This window comes from Oncorhynchus clarkii, chromosome 7, assembly GCF_045791955.1.
Source record: "Oncorhynchus clarkii lewisi isolate Uvic-CL-2024 chromosome 7, UVic_Ocla_1.0, whole genome shotgun sequence".
In the NCBI taxonomy this organism is placed as follows: Eukaryota; Metazoa; Chordata; class Actinopteri; order Salmoniformes; family Salmonidae; genus Oncorhynchus; species Oncorhynchus clarkii.
In genome coordinates, this window is record NC_092153.1 from 73944434 (window position 1) to 73964399 (window position 19966).

A 19966-nucleotide genomic window follows, 5' to 3' on the forward strand; every position below is an offset into this window, starting at 1 on the left:
AAATGTAAAAGTATGATAAAATTACAAAAAGTTGGCTTGAGTTACCAGATTAGGTATAACAGACTGAATTTAAACCGTTTCTAGATTACATTTCAATCATTCAATTTAAGGTAACTAGTTGCGAAAACCACATATCACAGTTATAGCAAGTAAAACTTTTGTCCCCAAAAAATCTGCTAATCCGCTAAATCTGAAAACAATGGACATAATAAATATCAAGACATTTTGTTTAACATGAGAAATTATTAGCCAGCAAACAGATGCAGCTTCATAACCCACCTACAGAGGTCACTGTGAGACCACTAATATCAGGAAAGACTCAGAATCACAGCTCGCTGAAGTATTGAATACAGTATAATTATGGTTATATAGGGAAAGTAGTAGATGCACCTGATATTCAGGTATTAGTAGACATACCTGATATTTACTCCAGTCTATATTCAAGTTCTTGGTAAAGCACACAGGGATTGTCAAAGGAGCATCCACAAAATCCTGTTGGTGAAGGTTAACAATGAAACAGTATGTTTTGAGATCTGAGCTCGTATTCATAACGCGTGTAAGAGTGCTCACCTAGGTTCAGTTATGTCTTTGAGATCTGAGCTCGTATTCATAACACGTGTAAGAGTGCTCACCTAGGTTCAATTATGTCTTTGAGATCACAATGAATAAGATAAATGGACAGGGGGGGACCGGATCCTACATCAGTAGTCCTAACTTCAAGACGCATTGTCAATATAAGCCCTGAGAATAGTTCATCTGGATGGATAGATATGAGGAATCTCAGAGATTGTGTGTGTGCGCGTCAAACACAATACCTGATTCCAGTTGAATACAAGTCCCTCAGCGGTGTAGTCTCTATCTTTGTAGTCCTTAAAGAACTCACACCCTGGAGGCACAGAGAGAGGGGTGGTGTTCATTAGACAGCGAACAGAAGAAAACAGAAACAGGGAGGATCCAATAAGAACCACTTGTTTCGGGTTTCAGTTGAAAACCGTGTACGCTAATGAATACAGCCCTGGTGTTGTGGTAAAAAAATGGTATGCATAGAGGAGAGCACAGCTCTCTCTCTCTGAGGATGAGTGTAGCTATAACAATAAGGATGTTGAAATGCATTGTAAGGCTTACCAACTGCCTTTCTGTTGTCTATGTAACTATTGTACATAAACTGTGTGTGGAAACCTACTTTTCCTAATAAAACCGACATTATAAAAAGTAGATAAAAAGTTAACAAATAAATGTATTTTAAAATGTAGGGGGTTGGGTTGTAGAGAGATTTGGGTTTTACCTGGGTAAGTGCTAGGGTTTTACCCGGGTAAGGGTTTTACCTGGGTACGAGTTAGGGATTTTCCTGGATAAGGGTTTTTACCTGGGTAAGGCACAGAGAGCAGGGTGAAGTCTGCATATCGTTGAGCCTTATCCACCTTCTCAGACGAGGTGACACTGGACGACAGATCAAATAAAAGAGTAAAGAGAGAAAATATTCCCAATGTGATGAAGCAACACACCTGAAGCACTAACCTCATACTGAACATTCTTGTCTAACGGTGCGTATACATGACATGATTTCCGAATTAACTGTCACACATAGCAAGCACGCACATGCACATACATCATTACATTACATAACATAATAATAATAATTTGGGGGGTGCTTATATTTGTCCTGTTACACACTTGTACAAGTGTGAACTGGAAATGTGTGTCTTGCATATTCCAACTCCACCGAGACACCCGGAGGGAGTGGGGTCACAGCCAGGGTCACCATTGTCCAGTGCCCCTGGAGAAATTGGGGTTAAGTGCCTTGCTCAGGGCACAGCGACAGATTTTTTCCCCACCTAATCGGCTCTGGGATTTGAACCAGCGACCTTTCAGTTACTGGCCCAACGCTCTAACCTTGAGGCTACCTGCCGCACACAATTACATCAAACAAGTACGTATGCACCTAGGTAGTTAAACACACACAACCTTTTGACAAAAACACCACCACACATGCAAAGGTCAACGTGCAAACAAGGGTACACTTTAGGAGTCAAGTATATTACATATCGCTACCAAAATACCAACCTGTGAGTGTGTGTTGAATACATTAAGGATCCTGGCTGGGTGAGGGTGTGTTGAATACATTAAGAATCCTGGCTGAGTGAGGGTGTGTTGAATACATTAAGAATCCTGGCTGGGTGTGTTGAATACATTAAGAATCCTGGCTGAGTGAGGGCGTGTTGAATACATTAAGAATCCTGGCTGAGTGAGGGCGTGTTGAATACATTAAGAATCCTGGCTGAGTGTGTTGAATACATTAAGAATCCTGGCTGGGTGTGTTGAATACATTAAGAATCCTGGCTGAGTGAGGGTGTGTTGAATACATTAAGAATCCTGGCTGGGTGTGTTGAATACATTAAGAATCCTGGCTGGGTGTGTTGAATACATTAAGAATCCTGGCTGGGTGTGTTGAATACATTAAGAATCCTGGCTGGGTGTGTTGAATACATTAAGAATCCTGTCTGGGTGAGGGTGTGTTGAATACATTAAGAATCCTGGCTGAGTGTGTTGAATACATTAAGAATCCTGGCTGGGTGTGTTGAATACATTAAGAATCCTGGCTGGGTGTGTTGAATACATTAAGAATCCTGGCTGGGTGTGTTGAATACATTAAGAATCCTGGCTGGGTGTGTTGAATACATTAAGAATCCTGGCTGGGTGTGTTGAATACATTAAGAATCCTGGCTGGGTGTGTTGAATACATTAAGAATCCTGGCTGGGTGTGTTGAATACATTAAGAATCCTGGCTGGGTGTGTTGAATACAGTAAGAATCCTGGCTGGGTGTGTTGAATACATTAAGAATCCTGGCTAGGTGTGTTGAATACAGTAAGAATCCTGGCTGAGTGAGGGTGTGTTGAATACATTAAGAATCCTGGCTGAGTGAGGGTGTGTTGAATACATTAAGAATCCTGGCTGAGTGTGTTGAATACATTAAGAATCCTGGCTGAGTGAGGGTGTGTTGAATACATTAAGAATCCTGGCTGGGTGTGTTGAATACAGTAAGAATCCTGGCTGGGTGTGTTGAATACATTAAGAATCCTGGCTAGGTGTGTTGAATACAGTAAGAATCCTGGCTGAGTGAGGGTGTGTTGAATACATTAAGAATCCTGGCTGAGTGAGGGTGTGTTGAATACATTAAGAATCCTGGCTGAGTGAGGGTGTGTTGAATACATTAAGAATCCTGGCTGAGTGTGTTGAATACATTAAGAATCCTGGCTGAGTGAGGGTGTGTTGAATACATTAAGAATCCTGGCTGAGTGTGTTGAATACATTAAGAATCCTGGCTGAGTGAGGGCGTGTTGAATACATTAAGAATCCTGGCTGGGTGAGGGTGTGTTGAATACATTAAGAATCCTGGCTGGGTGAGGGTGTGTTGAATACATTAAGAATCCTGGCTGGGTGAGGGTGTGTTGAATACATTAAGAATCCTGGCTGGGTGTGTTGAATACATTAAGAATCCTGGCTGAGTGAAGGTGTGTTGAATACATTAAGAATCCTGGCTGAGTGAGGGTGTGTTGAATACATTAAGAATGCTGGCTGGGTGTGTTGAATACATTAAGAATCCTGGCTGGGTGAGGGTGTGTTGAATACATTAAGAATGCTGGCTGGGTGTGGGTGTGTTGACTTACTTTAGGCCAAACTTGACCTTCTTGTTCTCCACCATGAGGTCACAGATGTAGCGCACAGAGAGGTAGCGCAGCAGCTTGATGTCCAGACCCCGCACCTTGTCAAAGAGCTGAGAGTCCCCATTGCTGAAGAGAGACAGAGAGAAAGTGAGACAGAGATGGTTGAGCAGAGAAGTACACAGAACCACTAACATGTATTTAGTATTTTCAGCATTCAATCAAGCAAGAAAAAGAAAGAGAGCGATAGGAGGGAGAGAAAGACATTGAGAAGGGGTACAGAGAGAGAGCGATAGGAGGGAGAGAAAGACATTGAGAAGGGGTACAGAGAGAGAGCGATAGGAGGGAGAGAAACACAATGAGAAGGGGTGCACAGAGAGAGCGATAGGAGGGAGAGAAAGACATTGAGAAGGGGTACATAGAGAGAGCGATAGGAGGGAGAGAAACACAATGAGAAGGGGTACACAGAGAGAGCGATAGGAGGGAGAGAAAGACATTGAGAAGGTGTACATAGAGAGAGCGATAGGAGGGAGAGAAACACAATGAGAAGGGGTACACAGAGAGAGCGATAGAAGGGAGAGAAAGACATTGAGAAGGGGTACACAGAGAGAGCGATAGGAGGGAGAGAAAGACAATGAGAAGGGCTACACAGAGAGAGCGATAGGAGGGAGAGAAACACAATGAGAAGGTGTACACAGAGAGAGCGATAGGAGGGAGAGAAAGACATTGAGAAGGGGTACACAGAGAGAGCGATAGGAGGGAGAGAAAGACAATGAGAAGGGCTACACAGAGAGAGCGATAGGAGGGAGAGAAACACAATGAGAAGGTGTACACAGAGAGAGCGATAGGAGGGAGAGAAAGACATTGAGAAGGGGTACACAGAGAGAGCGATAGGAGGGAGAGAAACAAAATGAGAAGGGGTACACAGAGAGAGCGATGGGAGGAAGAGAAACAAAATGAGAAGGGCTACACAGAGAGAGCGATAGGAGGAAGAGAAACAAAATGAGAAGGGGTACACAGAGAGAGCGATAGGAGGGAGAGAAACAAAATGAGAAGGGGTACACAGAGAGAGCGATAGGAGGGAGAGAAACAAAATGAGAAGGGGTACACAGAGAGAGCAGTAGGAGGGAGAGAAACAAAATGAGAAGGGGTACACAGAGAGAGCAGTAGGAGGGAGAGAAACAAAATGAGAAGGGGTACACAGAGAGAGCAGTAGGAGGGAGAGAAACAAAATGAGAAGGGGTACACAGAGAGAGAGCGATAGGAGGGAGAGAAATAGTGCAAAGAAATTAAGGTTTTAGACGTCATCACATTACCACTCAAATGTCTGTGGCATTTTGAGTATTGAATCAAGCAAAGAAACCAAACCAATCCCTCATGTGAAAAGACACCAACCTGGCACTGTCGTCCTCTGGAACCTCTGGCTCAGACTCTGCCCCCCATGTGTCATCAATCCCCCCTAGGGAGAGGAAGACGGAGACAGAGCTGCATCACGACAACAAAATTCTAAACTGGATCCATTTATCCGCAATAAAGGGACGTTTCAAATATCGAATACAGACACTTTCTTCTGGAAAGGGATGCATATTCAAAAACTGGCTTGGGGAATGGACTACAGCCAAACAAGTGAAAATACAGCAGCAACGTTTGATCTTATGAAAAATACTTTTTTTTTAAAAGGAGAAAAAAAGTTACAAATAATTGAAGAGCAGCAATTAAAAAGTGAGACGCTTGCTGACAAAGCAGTCGCTCTGACAAAGGTGAGTAGATCCAAACGTTAGCATTTCAGACACAAAAGTGAAACTGGGTGGAAGCAGTGCATGAAAACTTATCCTTTTGTAAATGGGTCCAGATTCAAATTGATCTGGTCCTGTATTCATAAAGCTTCTCAGAGCAGGAATGCTGATCTAGGATCTAGTTCTCCCTGTCCATGTAATCTTATTAACTATGATCAAAAGGGGAAAACTGACCAACCCTGAGACGCTTAGTGAACTATATTAAGAGTTTTCCTTGCTGACAAAATGTATTTTGTACCAGTCTCACCTGAGAAGATGTAGTTGTAGCCTGTGCGCCCATATAGCTCCCCCCAGCCTGCCAGAGTGGATGATCGACAGATATGCTGCAATGGAAGACAACAAAGGATTAGCACACACGCTGGTTAGCATACAACTCAATAGTCTAGAAAGCTGTCAATCAAGCCTCCCTCTCATTGTTGTTTTTGACACAATCACTTCCTTGTTCAAAGGTGAGGAGTAAAATAAAAGCAACATATCCATTAAAACATTTGTAATACATTTACATACACACATATACATACACAGTAGCCATCAAAAGTTTGGACATAGCTACTCATTCAAGTTTTTACTATTTTCTACATTGTAGATTAATAGTGAAGACATCAAAATTATACAATAACACGTTTGGAATCCAAAGACTGTTCAACAAATCAAAATATTTTATATTTGAGATTATTTAAAGCCTTGACAGCTTTGCACATTCTTGACATTTTCTCAACCAGCTTCATGAGGAATGCTTTTCCAACAGTCTTGAAGGAGTTCCCACATATGCTGAGCACTTATTGGCTGCTTTTCCTTCACTCTGTGATCCAACTCATCCCAAACCATCTCAATTGGGTTGAGGTTGGGTGATTGTGGAGGCCAGGCCATCGGATGCAGCACTCCATCACTCTCCTTCTTGGTCAAATAGTCCTTACAGCCTGAAGGTGTGTTTTGGGTCATTGTCCTGTTGAAAAACAGTTCCATTAAGCACAAACCAGATGGGATGGCTTTTTGCTACAGAATGCAGTGGAAGCCATGCTGGTTAAGTATGCCTTGAATTCTAAATAAATCACTGACAGTGTCACCAGCAAAGCACCATCACACCTCCTCCTCCAGCTTCATGTTGGGAACCACAAATGCGGAGATCATCTATCTGTTCACCTACTCTGCGTCTCACAAAGACACGGCTGTCGGAACTAAAAATCTCAAATTTGGACACATCAGACCAAAGGACAGATTTCCACCGGTCTAATTGCTCATGTTTCTTGGACCAATCAAGTCTCTTCTTCTTTTTGGTGCACATTTTAGTAGTGGTTTCTTTGCAGCAATTTGACCATGAAGGCCTGCTTCACACAGTCTCATCTGAATAGTTGATGTTGAGATGTGTCTGTTACTTCAACTCTGTGAAGCATTTATTTGGGCTGCAATCTGAGGTGCAGTTAACTCTAATTAACTTACCTTCTGCAGCATTGGTAACTCTGGGTTTTCTTTTCCTGTGGCAGTCCTCATGAGATTCAATTTCATCATAGCGCTTGATAGTTTTTGAGACTGCACTTGAAGAAACTTTCAAAGGTCTTGACATTTTCCGGACAGACTGACCTTCATGTCTTAAAGTAATGATGGACTGTCATTTCTCTTTGCTTATTTGAGCTGTTGTTGCCATAATAACGACTTGGTCTTTTACCAAATAGGGCTATCTTCTGTATACCACCCCTACCTTGTCACAACAACTCATTGGCTCAAATGCATTAAGGAAAGAAATTACACATATTAAGAAGGCACACGTTTTAAATTAAATGTATTCCAGGTGACAACCTTATGGAGCAGGAGTTGCGCAAGGCATTGTATCACAGTGCTAGAAGCTTCACTACAGACCCTGGTTCGATCCCGGGCTGTATCACAACCGGCCATGATCGGGAGTCCCATAAAGCAGCGCACAATTGGCCCAGCGTCATCCAGGTTAGGAGAGGGGTTTGGCCTGGGTAGGCAGTCATTGTAAAATAAGAATTTGTTCTTAACTGGCTTGCCTAGTTAAATAAAGGTTAAATAAATAAAAAGCTGGTTGAGAGAACGCCAAGAGTGCGCAAGGCAAAGGCTGGCTACTGTGAAGAATCTCAAATATGTTTACCCTTTTTTGGTTACTACATGATTTCATATGTGTTATTTCATAGTTTTTATGTCTTCACTATTATTCTACAATGAAGAAAATATTAAAAATAAAGAAAAACCCTAGAATGAGCAGGTGTCCAAACTTTTGAATGGTACTGTATATAATTAATATATTTACATATAAATAAATATGTAAATAGATAAAAATCTATATATATAAATATACGAATCATACTTTGCCGTTGTAGAGGATGACAGGGCAGACAAACCTCCCTCTGCAGCGGGCCATCTTACTGCGGTTCACCAGATCCTGCAGCTTGGTGATCTGGACTGTGCTCTCAAACCTAAGGAGACAGCAGTAGCAAGATATCAAGCAACATACTCCTCACTACAGCAATAGATTTTCATTGATCTATTCTAACAAAGCAATATATGGATCCTCAATATATTTTCATTACAATGGAGAAATAAATTGTAAAAATCAGCAATACATGGATCATCAATATACCAAATAGCAATATATCTTCATTGATATGTTAAAACAAAGCAATACCTACATGAATCATAGTCCTCAATATAGCAATATTATATAATGTAGCAAGTGAAAAATCAAATCAAATTGTATTTGTCACATACACATGGTTAGCAGATGTTAATGCGAGTGTAGCGAAATAACACATCAAACTGCCCCAATAGCCAGAGACTGACGGCTCACATACAGTCCAGTAAGATTGGCTCGGCGCCAGAGGTACAGGTTCAACCACAGTACAGCCAAAGTCCCTGGAGCAGCTTAGGGGTGAATGGAGGAGGAGGATGTCCCAAATGGCCTCCTATTCCCTATTTAGTGCGCTACTTTTGACCAGTGACGAGAAACTAATTTGGTGTACCGTTTTATCTGTGGATTAATTGTCAGAGTAGAGGACCTTGTGCCTTTCAGTTAAAATAACAACCCAGTGTTTATATCAAAGGACAAATTAGTTAGCAACAGCAAGCTAGCTAGCTAATTTTCAATAAATGTTTAATGCATTTTGACCTGTCCCAAAATTAATATAATTGGTTCAGAGTTTGTTTTGATATTTCAACCTGCGTGTCCTGATCGTGTCTGGTGTGGGGGTACAAAAATCAGCATGCACGCGAGTGTTTTGGTCAGCATGTAACTCAACCCCATTTAGTATTCAGCGTTTTAATTTTAACATCTAAACTAATGGGTATTCTTGAGTGAGCTCATAGCCTAAAGCCCCTATTTAGTGTCAATCAACAACACAAACAATGACACATAAAATCCATCTCACTCGTGTGTTTGTTAGCTCTAGATAACCTGATTGGGCAAACATTTTATGGGTGTTTACATGAACTATTGAGTGGCTGTTTCCCCCGACTTATGAATTCACATAGAGGGCAACTATGGGACAGGTCACAGACATACGGAAACATAACGCATGAAGGGAATACATTCTCCCCACGAACATGTTATCCAGTCTGACAAAAGCACTTTTTTAAACCTAGAGACATCTTCCTCACGGTGTGGATCTTAGAAGCGTTGCGTTCCTCTACTCATAGGTCAAAAGTACATATTCTATTTCCGAACACATTCCAAAATAGAACGCTCCCATAACGTTTCCCATTTAATCATAAATATAATTAGAGAACCTCAGACATTTCCAACCCCCTCGGTGTCATGAATCATGACTCATGAAGATGTGGACCGGACTACATTTAACCACGTTTTGTTTTCTGTCCAATAACAGGTCAGGGCCTGTTTTCTTAATCCAGCTCAGATTAGAAAAGATGATCTCGGATCAGTTTAGCTTTTTAGATCATAATGAATAAGACTATAGGGACCGGGTGACCTGAGTCTAGATCGGCACTCCTACTCCAAGTTCACATTTATCATATCTGAATATGGGCTGCGGACTATGGTACACACAAATAAACAACAGTGTAATTGGTGACTAAGTGGACTGAACTTTGTCTCAGGCTGTGACTGAGAATGTTACTGGCTGTCAAATCCTTGCTTGTTTCTTCAACTCCCCTCAAAGCCTATTGGGGGAGAGGATCCAAGGTCCCTCCCTCGGTCCTCCTCCTCCAATGTGCTTTGAGAGAAGTTGAGGAAACAAGGACTGGGGAAACAAGGACTGTACATCTAGTAGGTCTAATATTTGCAGACACAGCCTCATTGATGAGCTTGTTAAGGTAATGTAGGTAGGTACGGTACCCGTCTTTATGGAGCTCTGTACATTCATACTCCAGGAAGACCATCTGTCGGGGGTAGTGGCCACACACTTCCCCGTTGGCGTTGTGGATGACGCTGTACTTGTAGTCTCGGCCAAAGAGCTCCAAGCAACGCTTCTCTATCGTCTCGACCTGTAAGAGACAAATATTCCAAAGTGGTGATTGATAGACTTCCGTGAAACGCATAGTCACCCCCCACACAAAGAAGGAAAAACAGGATGTGTAGCTCAGTTAATTGGCCACAACCTGGGAAGAGCCAATGGTACAGTTGTCCCATGTCCCAAAATGTAGGCCTATTTTCAACCACCGTGGTTTCTGTCAACATTTAGGTGATGCTCATGAGAAACTGCAGACATACACATTAAAAGGTGGCTTGTGAAGGATTTCCTGCTGTGTTTGGTCACTTCTAAATCATATGAAATATAACCACTAGATTTATGAAGAATATGAACCGATATGCGTACCATCTCATCATTACCCCCAAAATAAGGACACCTTCCTTCATTGTATAGTCTTTGACCATGTCATTATTTGACCACTATCATAAATTACTTAGCTAAGTGCTATTCACATAGCATGCGTCTTACTGAGAATATCCTTCCATGCATGTTTATTATGTGTTGGTGGGTTTGAAGTTGTATGAAAAAGGCTTGACTAAGCCTGAGTATCTGGACAGTTAAAGAAATAGGCTACCTCTGAAGGAAGGAGATTCTAACATCTGGAGCAGGTGAGCAGTCTCTTTCTAGGGAGTTTTTCCTAGCCACCGTGCTTCTACACCTGCATAGCTTGCTGTTTGGGGTTTTAGGCTGGGTTTCTGTACAGCACTTTGAGATATCAGCTGATGTACGAAGGGCTATATAAATCAAATTGATTTGATTTGATTGCTGGCACTAGGCACTGCAGGCTGTTGTTTATTTGAAGCACGCGTAAAGGTAAGGGACGTTTGGTGGATGGCACACCATCTCGGAGTAAACACATAGCTAAAACTGGCTATAATGACATGAAGAAATAACAGTTAAAAACATGTATGCTAAGAACCTCGGACTTACCCGTGGCGTGACTTCTTTCGCTCTGTACTGCGTCTTCGAAAACAAATCTATCAAATCCGCTATTTCCTCAGTCTTTCTGCCTGATATCATTAGCCCGGAGTCCGTGAGACTCCCAGACACGGAAGGGAATGCAGACATCATCGTGCCGAGACCCACCGTAGGTTCTATCCGAACTCTTCCGCCCTCAAACACCGCAGCACCTTGGGAACGGGAAGACCCACCAGGCCATCCCTTCCCAGCCAGTTTCTTCCTGACTGCCCGCTTGAAAGGGCCGGAGCCGGGTATTCTCCCCGAATTCAGGGCACCGCTGTGCTGGTACCCTCTAGAAACAAGGATGTATTAACCAGCCAGCAGGCTAGCTAACCCTTCCGAGTAAAACTTGCCAGGCAAGCAGAATGTATAGCAATTTGTTTACGTGGCTAAGCTAGTGGTGGTGGATTTGGTTGTCTAGCTAAGGTAGCTGACGTTAGTTAAATAATGTTAGGAAGTATCCACACTTAAAGTTTGGATACTACATTACTAAACGTTTTGCGGAGAAAAATTAATGCTGACTAGTTTTTAGTCCTTGCCCTCATCACTCGTATGTTTGCTATTGAGCCTTTGTTGGCAGAGGAATACTCCGGGCGCCTGACTCAGGAAATCGCGAGGACTCCTGGCCTAGTCACGTTTCCTCTGTCATTTATTCATTTGCTCTCCTCTTCCCCAGTAATGACAAAAAGTATTACCGGTTCCAAAACGATTAAATCCGTAGCAGCAGCGATTCAAAAGCGTATTTATTAGTCTTGATCAAACATCACACGACTGTTGAAGTGTTGCAATCCGTGAACTGTCTCAAGGAACAAGTGGTAAACAGGAAGTTGAAACCAGCACGTGACCAACATCGCCCCCTGAAATATATATATATTTTTTTATTAACAACAAATCAATACAAAAAGTACATGGGGAACACAAGTGTATGTATAAAGAATATACAAAGTACAATTGGGCTAGGGGGTACAATATCACATTACCTTAAGGGACATACACACATTTATAATTCTAACAGCTTTTTTGTTGGCAAAGTATTTCATTGTCTTAAAATATAGTTCCATTTATTTTTGTAAGGTAGTAAAATGTGGTGTTTTGTTTGTAAATTTACATTTGTGAATATGAAATGGGGCTACAAGAATAATTATATTAATTACTTCAAATTGTTTCAACTTATTTCTATCATAAGTAAAGAATCCAAGCAGCATCCTTTTGAAACAAGGCTGTTAACAATCTATTGTTGTTGAGTAGACTAAAAGAAAAAAAAATATTTCCTACTGATGAGTCAACAGGGTCAATGGAAGGTAGGCTCTGAGGGTCAGGTCTTGACACGTTCCTGAATAATAAAGCAACACCTGAGGGAATGGCATCTAAAACGATTGCAAAATCTTTAGGTGTTAGAGGGACCTTGTAAAGTGATAAGAATTCATTATAACTGAGTAAAAGACCCTCTGCATTTACCAGTTGGCTCACCAATAGGATATTATTTCAGGACCAATATTCTAAAAACAAAGAAGTATTTTTATACAATATGTCCTGATTATTCCATATATAATATCTGTGTGGAGAAAAAATATATTTATATTTTAAGGATCATGACAAGAAAACCTGCCGATGAAAAGCATAGAGTTTCATTGGAACTTTGTCAATATTATAATTGCAAACCAACATGAAGTTAACCTCTATGGGATCGATATCCCCCCTGTGGGACAGTTGAGCTAACGTAGGCTAATGTGATTAGCATGAGGTTGTAAGTAACAAACAAAAAAATCCCTGGACATAAACATATCTGATATGGGCAGAAAGCTTACATTCTTGTTAATCTAACGGCACTGTCCAATTTACAGTAGCTATTACAGTGAAATAATACCATGCTATTGTTTGAGGAGAGTGCACAATTATGAACTTGAAAATATATTAATAGACCAATTAGGCACATTCGGGCAGTCTTGATCCAACATTATGAACAGATATGCAATGGTTAATTTGATCAGTCTAAAACTTTGCACATACACTGCTGCCATCTAGCGGCCAAAATCTAAATTGCGCCTGGGCTGGAATAATACATTATGGTCTTTCTCTTGCATTTCAAAGATAATGGTATAAAAAAAAATGTAAACGCATGTTTTTTTCTTTGTATTATCTTTTACCAGATCGAATGTGTTATATTCTTCTACATGAATTTCACATTTCCACAAACTTCAAAGTGTTTCCTTTTAAATAGTATCAAGAATATGCATATACTTGCTTCAGGTCTTGAGCTACAGGCAGTTAGATTTGGGTATGTCATTTTAGGTGAGAATTGAAAAAAAGGGTTAGATCCTTATTAACTGAAATCTAGGGGAGGTGCCATGTTTCAGTTTGATAGAGCTGTTACCATTCGTATAGAGAGTCTTAATAGCCTTACAGAAAAAATCCCCAAAGCCAAATTTCTCAAGGGAGTGGAAGAGGAACTGCTGCTTTCTAAAAATATAAAAAATAATATGAAGCTATCCTCGGTTATTAGGTCTGAGTAGTCAAGTATGTCTGATATTGTTCGAAATATGTCTGTTCCTCATAAAGCCAGACTGTGTTTCATCAATGATTGCATCCAGGAATTCTTTAATTATTTTTCAAGTAGTAAGGCTAATAAATTAGAAACCACTTATCGATGAGCAGTGTTATTAACCCCCGAGTCATTGTTAGAGGGAGAAGATTGTTTTTAAAGTATTTTTAGAAACTTGTTCATTAAATTGTTCAAAAACATCCTATGGCGTTCTGCATTAGCACCGAACAGCCCCCGTGATATGCAACTTTCAGGGAAGCTAGAAACCAATATACACAGGCAGTTAGAAAAGCCAAGGCTAGCTTTTTCAAGCAGAAATTTGCTTCCTGCAACACAAACTCAAAAAAGTTCTGGGACACTGTAAAGTCTATGGAGAATAAGAACACCTCCTCCCAGATGCCCACTGCACTGAGGACTGCACTATAATTGAGCATTTCAATAAACATTTTTCTACGGCTGGCCATGCTTTCCACCTGACTACCTTTACCCCGGTCAACAGCACTGCACCCCCCACAGCAACTCGCCCAAGCCTTCCCCATTTCTCCTTCTCCCAAATCCAGTCAGCTGATGTTCTGAAAGAGCTGCAAAATCTGGACCCCTACAAATCAGCCAGGCTAGACAATCTGGACCCTTTCTTTCTAAAATTATCTGCCGAAATTGTTGCAACCCCTATTACTAGCCTGTTCAACCTCTCTTTTGTGTCGTCTGAGATTCCCAAAGATTGGAAAGCAGCTGCGGTCATCCCCCTCTTCAAAGGGGGGGAACACTCTTGACCCAAACTGCTACAGATATCTATCCTACCCTGTCTTTCTAAGGTCTTCGAAAGACAAGTCAACAAACAGATTACCGACCATTTAGAATCCCACCATACCTTCTCCGCTATGCAATCTGGTTTCAGAGCTGGTCATGGTTGCACCTCAGCCACGTTCAAGGTCCTAAACGATATCTTAACCGCCATCGATAAGAAACAATACTGTGCAGCCGTATTCATTGACCTGGCCAAGGCTTTCAACTCTGTCAGTCGCCACATCCTCATTGGCAGACTCGATAGCCTTGGTTTCTCAAATGATTGCCTCGCCTGGTTCACCAACTACTTCTCTGATAGAGATCAGTGTGTCAAATCGGAGGGCCTGTTGTCCGAGCCTCTGGCAGTCTCTATGAGGGTGCCACAGGGTTCAATTCTTGGACCGACTCTCTTCTCTGTATACATCAACGATGTCACTCTTGCTGCTGGTGAGTCTCTGATCCACCTCTACACAGACGACACCATTCTGTATACTTCTGACCCTTGTTTGGACACTAACACGAGCTTCAATGCCATACAACTCTCCTTCCGTGGCCTCCAATTGCTCTTAAATACAAGTAAAACTAAATGCATGCTCTTCAACCGATCGCTGCCTGCACCTGCCTGCCCGTCCAACATCACTACTCTGGACGGTTCTGACTTAGAATATGTGGACAACTACAAATACCTATGTGTCTGGTTAGACTGTAAACTCTCCTTCCAGACTCACATCAAACATCTCCAATCCAAAGTTAAATCTAGAATTGGCTTCCTATTTCGCAACAAAGCATCCTTCACTCATGCTGCCAAACATACTCTTGTAAAACTGACCATCCTACCGATCCTCGACTTCGGCGATGTCATTTACAAAATAGCCTCAAATGCCCTCCTCAATAAATTGGATGCAGTCTATCACAGTGCCATCCGTTTTGTCACCAAAGCCCCATATACTACCCACCACTGCGACCTGTACGCTCTCGTTGGCTGGCCCTCGCTTCATACTCGTCGCCAAACCCACTGGCTCCAGGTCATCTACAAGACCCTGCTAAGTAAAGTCCCCCCTTATCTCAGCTCGCTGGTCACCATAGCTGCACCCACCTGTAGCACGTGCTCCAGCAGGTATATCTCTCTGGTCACCCACAAAACCAAATCTTCCTTTGTTCGCCTCTCCTTCCAGTTCTCTGCTGCCAATGACTGGAACAAACTACAAAAATCTCTGAAATTGGTAACACATCTCCCTCACTAGCTTTAAGCACCAGCTGTCAGCGCAGCTCACAGATTACTGCACCTGTACATAGCCCATCTATAATTTGCCCAAAGAACTACCTCTCCCCCTACTATATTTATTTATTTATTTTTCTCCCCATTATTTCTATCTCTACTTTGCACATTCTTCCACTGCAAATCTACCATTCCAGTGTTTTACTTGCTATATTGTATTTACTTCGCCACCATGGCCTTTTTTTTGCCTTTACCTCCCTTATCTCACCTCATTTGCTCACATTGTATATAGACTTATTTTTCTACTGTATTATTGACTGTATGTTTGTTTTACTCCGTGTGTAACTCTGTGTTTTTGTATGTGTCGAACTGCTTTGCTTTATCTTGGCCAGGTCCCAATTGTAAATGAGAACTTGTTCTCAACTTGTCTACCTGGTTAAATAAAGGTTAAATACATTTTTTTTAAATAACTTGTAAAATTCTGTCAGAATTCCATTAATGCCTGGGGATTTATTGTTCTTTAGATGTTTGATAGACTCAATAATCTCTTCAACTATGATGGGTTCATCACACTGTTTAGATTCTATATCACTGATAGAGTGAACATTATTCAGTGAGTCTAAAAACATATCTGTGGATTCCTGACAGTATGTAGAGCTATACAATTTAATGTAAAAATGGCTACAGTAGTTAGCCATTCATTTTTGGTCATCTGTAATAATACCATCAACGTTTTAAATTATGGATAGTGTTATTTGTAGAGTGACATTTCTCAAGTCTAAAGAAATAGGGTGAATTCTGTTCTCCCTCATCAATACATTTTTTCCTAGATCTAACAAAGGCGCCTTCTGCTTTTAATCTATATATATTATCCAGTTGATTTCATCTATAGATATTATCCAGTTGATTTAATCTATAGATATTATCCAGTTGATTTAATCTATAGATATTATCCAGTTGATTTAATCTATAGATATTATCCAGTTGGTTTAATCTATAGATATTATCCAGTTGGTTTAATCTATAGATATTATCCAGTTGATTTAATCTATAGATATTATCCAGTTGATTTAATCTATAGATATTATCCAGTTGATTTAATCTATAGATATTATCCAGTTGATTTCATCTATATATATATTATCCAGTTTATTTCATCTATAGATATTATCCAGTTGATCTAATCTATAGATATTATCCAGTTGATTTCATCTATATATATATATTATCCAGTTTATTTCATCTATAGATATTATCCAGTTGATTTAATCTATAGATATTATCCAGTTGATTTCATCTATATATATATATTATCCAGTTTATTTCATCTATAGATATTATCCAGTTGATTTAATCTATAGATATTATCCAGTTGATTTCATCTATAGATATTATCCATTTGATTTTGTAACTCAATCAGTTACACGTTCTCTTCCCCCAAGACTGGCTGGGGACCTCTGAGAAATGGAAGTTATCCTAACCATGACCTTTTCCTCCTCAGCTCATCTGGTTTTAGCCAGATTACTACCAGATTGTTGAAGCTATTTGGCCACTTCAAATTTAAAGAGCTGTCAGTTCTTGAAATAAGATTTTTCTGCACAAGCTGTTTCCTGTGAGGACAGACGCTGGGAGACGAGAAGCAAGTACAGGGAGTGAATATTTAATAAATGACGGACATGAAACAAAACAAGGACAGGGGGAACAAAACAACATTAATGCAGACGGAGAAGAAATTGAGGAAGTGACAGATATATGGGAGGCAATCAATAAGGTAAAAGAGTCCAGGTGAGTCCCTTGAAGCGCTGATGTGCGTAACAATGGTGACAGGTGTACGTAATGATGGGCCTGCTGGCGCCCTCGAGTGCCAGAGAAGGGGAGCGGGAGCAGACGTGACAGTTTCCCAAAAGTGTGAGCAAAGACCTTTAACCTCAAACTTAACTATATCATTATTTAATAGTGAGCTATTTAGCTTACAGTAGGATGCTCTACCAAGGTTAATATCATGGGTAAATGTTTTTACATCAATGTAAATAGCCCTATCGTCCTATAGTTCCCCTCATAGCCGCATTTCACATAGACTATAATGGAGAATAGTTTTAGGCTGTTTGTAATTTTTCCATTAGGCCTAATAAATGGTTTGTTAACCATTAATAAACTGTAAAGTATGACATATTTTTTTCTTATTTTTTCCACAAGTGGGCATGTATGAACCGTTTAATTTAGGACGTAATAATAATGAACAACAGCCTGTATACATGTTTTTACTTTATTTAATGGTGTCAAAAATGAATAATTCTTTATAATAGTAATGTTAAAAGGCAGTTTATGTTTTTTTGTTTTGTTTTTATCAGAGTAGGGCAATAGGCTAAGACATTGAGCTACATTGGTGTAGGCCTATGTTGGAACTACTGTCATTGCTTATCGAGCCTACACAAATACTCATTGTAGATACTGTATGACCATTATATTCTGTCTATATATTTTGTTTATTGTTGTCAGCGCCATTCCACCAGGTCAAATTCCTGGTAAATGTAAATGTACTTGAAGAATAAAGGTGATTCTGATTCTGATATTGTTTCAATGAGATTTAGATTGGTTGTTCTGTTCAAACGGTGCTCTTATGTTTACACCGTCAGTGTAGTAATTTATAGGCAAACCGTACTACAACACAGTATCCACCATTCCTGCTTTGTGAAATTGTATGTACCCATTCAGTAGTACAACTCCTGAATAATATATGAATTTGCAGGTATTGTAGATGCGCTAGGATAGGCTATAACCTACCCTAAGAAACACACTCACATATTTTGCTTGAGATGTGTCATGATTTGCAACATAAAATTCCATCACCTTGATTTAATTAATGCAGTAGTAATTCTACTCATACTGAAAAAGAAAAAACATTGCACTTGCAATAAATTATTACCTACAAAACAACTCCTGTTCAGAAAATTCTTGAATTAGGGGGCAATTATTTTCATGTTGGTTGATAGTGTTAAATCCAAATGGTATTGTCTATTGCAATATTGCAAAAACCACGAGTTGGTGTGAAGACTCGTTACACAACATGAATGAGTTGTAGGCTATACGTTTCAAGATGCAATGTGATTAGGAAATTGATCAACATGAGGTTGCCTTTCAACAGTGGTGAAAAGTACTTGGGTAAAAATTTTTGACAACTTTTACTTCACTACATTCCTAAAGAAAATAATGTACTTTTTACTCCATACATTTTCCCTGAAACCCAAAAGTACTCGTTACATTTTTTATTCTTAACAGGACAGGAAAACCATACTGGAGTAAAAGTAAAGATACCTTAATAGAAAAGGACTCAAGTAGAAGTAAAAGTCAACCAGTAAAATATACTTGAGCAAAAGTATAAAATAATTTGGTTTAAAATATACTTAAGTATCAAAAGTAAAAGTATAAATCATTTCAAACTCCTTATACCTAGCAAACCAGATGGCACCTTTTTCTTGTTTTTTTTAATTTACGGAAAGCCACGGGCACACTCCAACATTCAGACATAATTTACAAACGAAGCATGTGTGTTTAGTGAACTCCAACATTCAGACATAATTTACAAACGAAGCATGTGTGTTTAGTGAGTCCGCCAGATAAGAGGGAGTGGGAATGTCCAGGGATGATAAATGCGTGAATTTGACTATTTTCCTGTCCTGCTAAGCAGTCAAAATGCAACGAGTACTTTTGGGTGTCAAGGAAAATGTATGGAGTAAAAAGTACCCCAAAAAAGAAACTTAAGTAGTACTTTAAAGTATTTTTACTTAAGCATTGCTTCCATGCACCTAATCCAGGTTTTTTCAACAGTTTTCTGTGCAGGCTATAGCAGTTTGTTTGGGGAGCCTGCGCGCGTGGAGGAGAGACGTGTGGGAAAAGGGAGAGCGAGAGTGAGAGTCAGAAGACAGCATCAGAAAACCACTAGCATGGGGTCTTGGTATTTATAGTGATAAGACCAATGCCCATCTTTTCTCGTCTTCATTCTTCAAAGGACACGCATCGGTCTCTTATTCCGGATGTAAATAATGCTCAAGTTGACCTAACTTAAATAGTTTGCGGAAGATTCATCAGTGGGGCTCGACAGCGGTGCTTGTCTCTCATTTGAAGCGTTGGGTCTAATGGGAGTCGATATAGCTTTATTCTTCACACTCCGACGGGGGTGGTGAATTGCGAATAACGCGCCTGATCTCTTTTTTCCTTGACCATTGATTTTTGCAATGCGAGCTTGTTCGACTCTGCTGTGTCTTTAGGCATTAAGAGGATTTTCTCCATCGCTGTTTAATAACGCTTCGGTCTTGAATTGATTAATTTGGAAACCATTTGGACTATATAACATCCAGACACCTGGACCTTTTGATTGACTACCAGGGGAGACAGTGCTGACCTTTGTGTGGACTCTTACATGTAAGATTTTTGTTTGTTCTCCATCTTTCAGAGACAACGGAGTGTTCTTATCAAAACAGTTGCTGAGCAATCATTGACGAAGATAGGGGGAGATAGAGACGAGAGGAATACGAGATAACGCCAGTGGTGGGGGAAC

General features: G+C 40.3%; 1 protein-coding gene across 2 annotated transcripts in view; it reads right to left on the bottom strand.

Moving 5' to 3' along the window:
• The window catches only part of LOC139413827 (phosphatidylinositol-3,5-bisphosphate 3-phosphatase MTMR14-like), a 33059-nt gene extending 21352 nt beyond the window's left edge, over positions 1-11707 (bottom strand). Inside the window, exons 1-9 of one of the 2 annotated variants that reach the window (XM_071161617.1) lie at positions 10832-11706; positions 9766-9914; positions 7786-7894; positions 5707-5782; positions 5059-5122; positions 3670-3792; positions 1367-1440; positions 816-886; positions 418-492 (exon numbers count right to left, since the gene is read on the bottom strand). In XM_071161617.1, the coding sequence (XP_071017718.1) occupies positions 418-492; positions 816-886; positions 1367-1440; positions 3670-3792; positions 5059-5122; positions 5707-5782; positions 7786-7894; positions 9766-9914; positions 10832-10972 (882 nt within the window). In that variant the 5' untranslated portion in view covers positions 10973-11706. Of the gene's footprint in view, positions 1-417; positions 493-815; positions 887-1366; positions 1441-3669; positions 3793-5058; positions 5123-5706; positions 5783-7785; positions 7895-9765; positions 9915-10831 lie in introns of both variants that reach the window. The other variant, XM_071161618.1, reaches the window with a different exon arrangement.
• Between the last annotated feature and the right edge of the window lie 8259 nt (positions 11708-19966).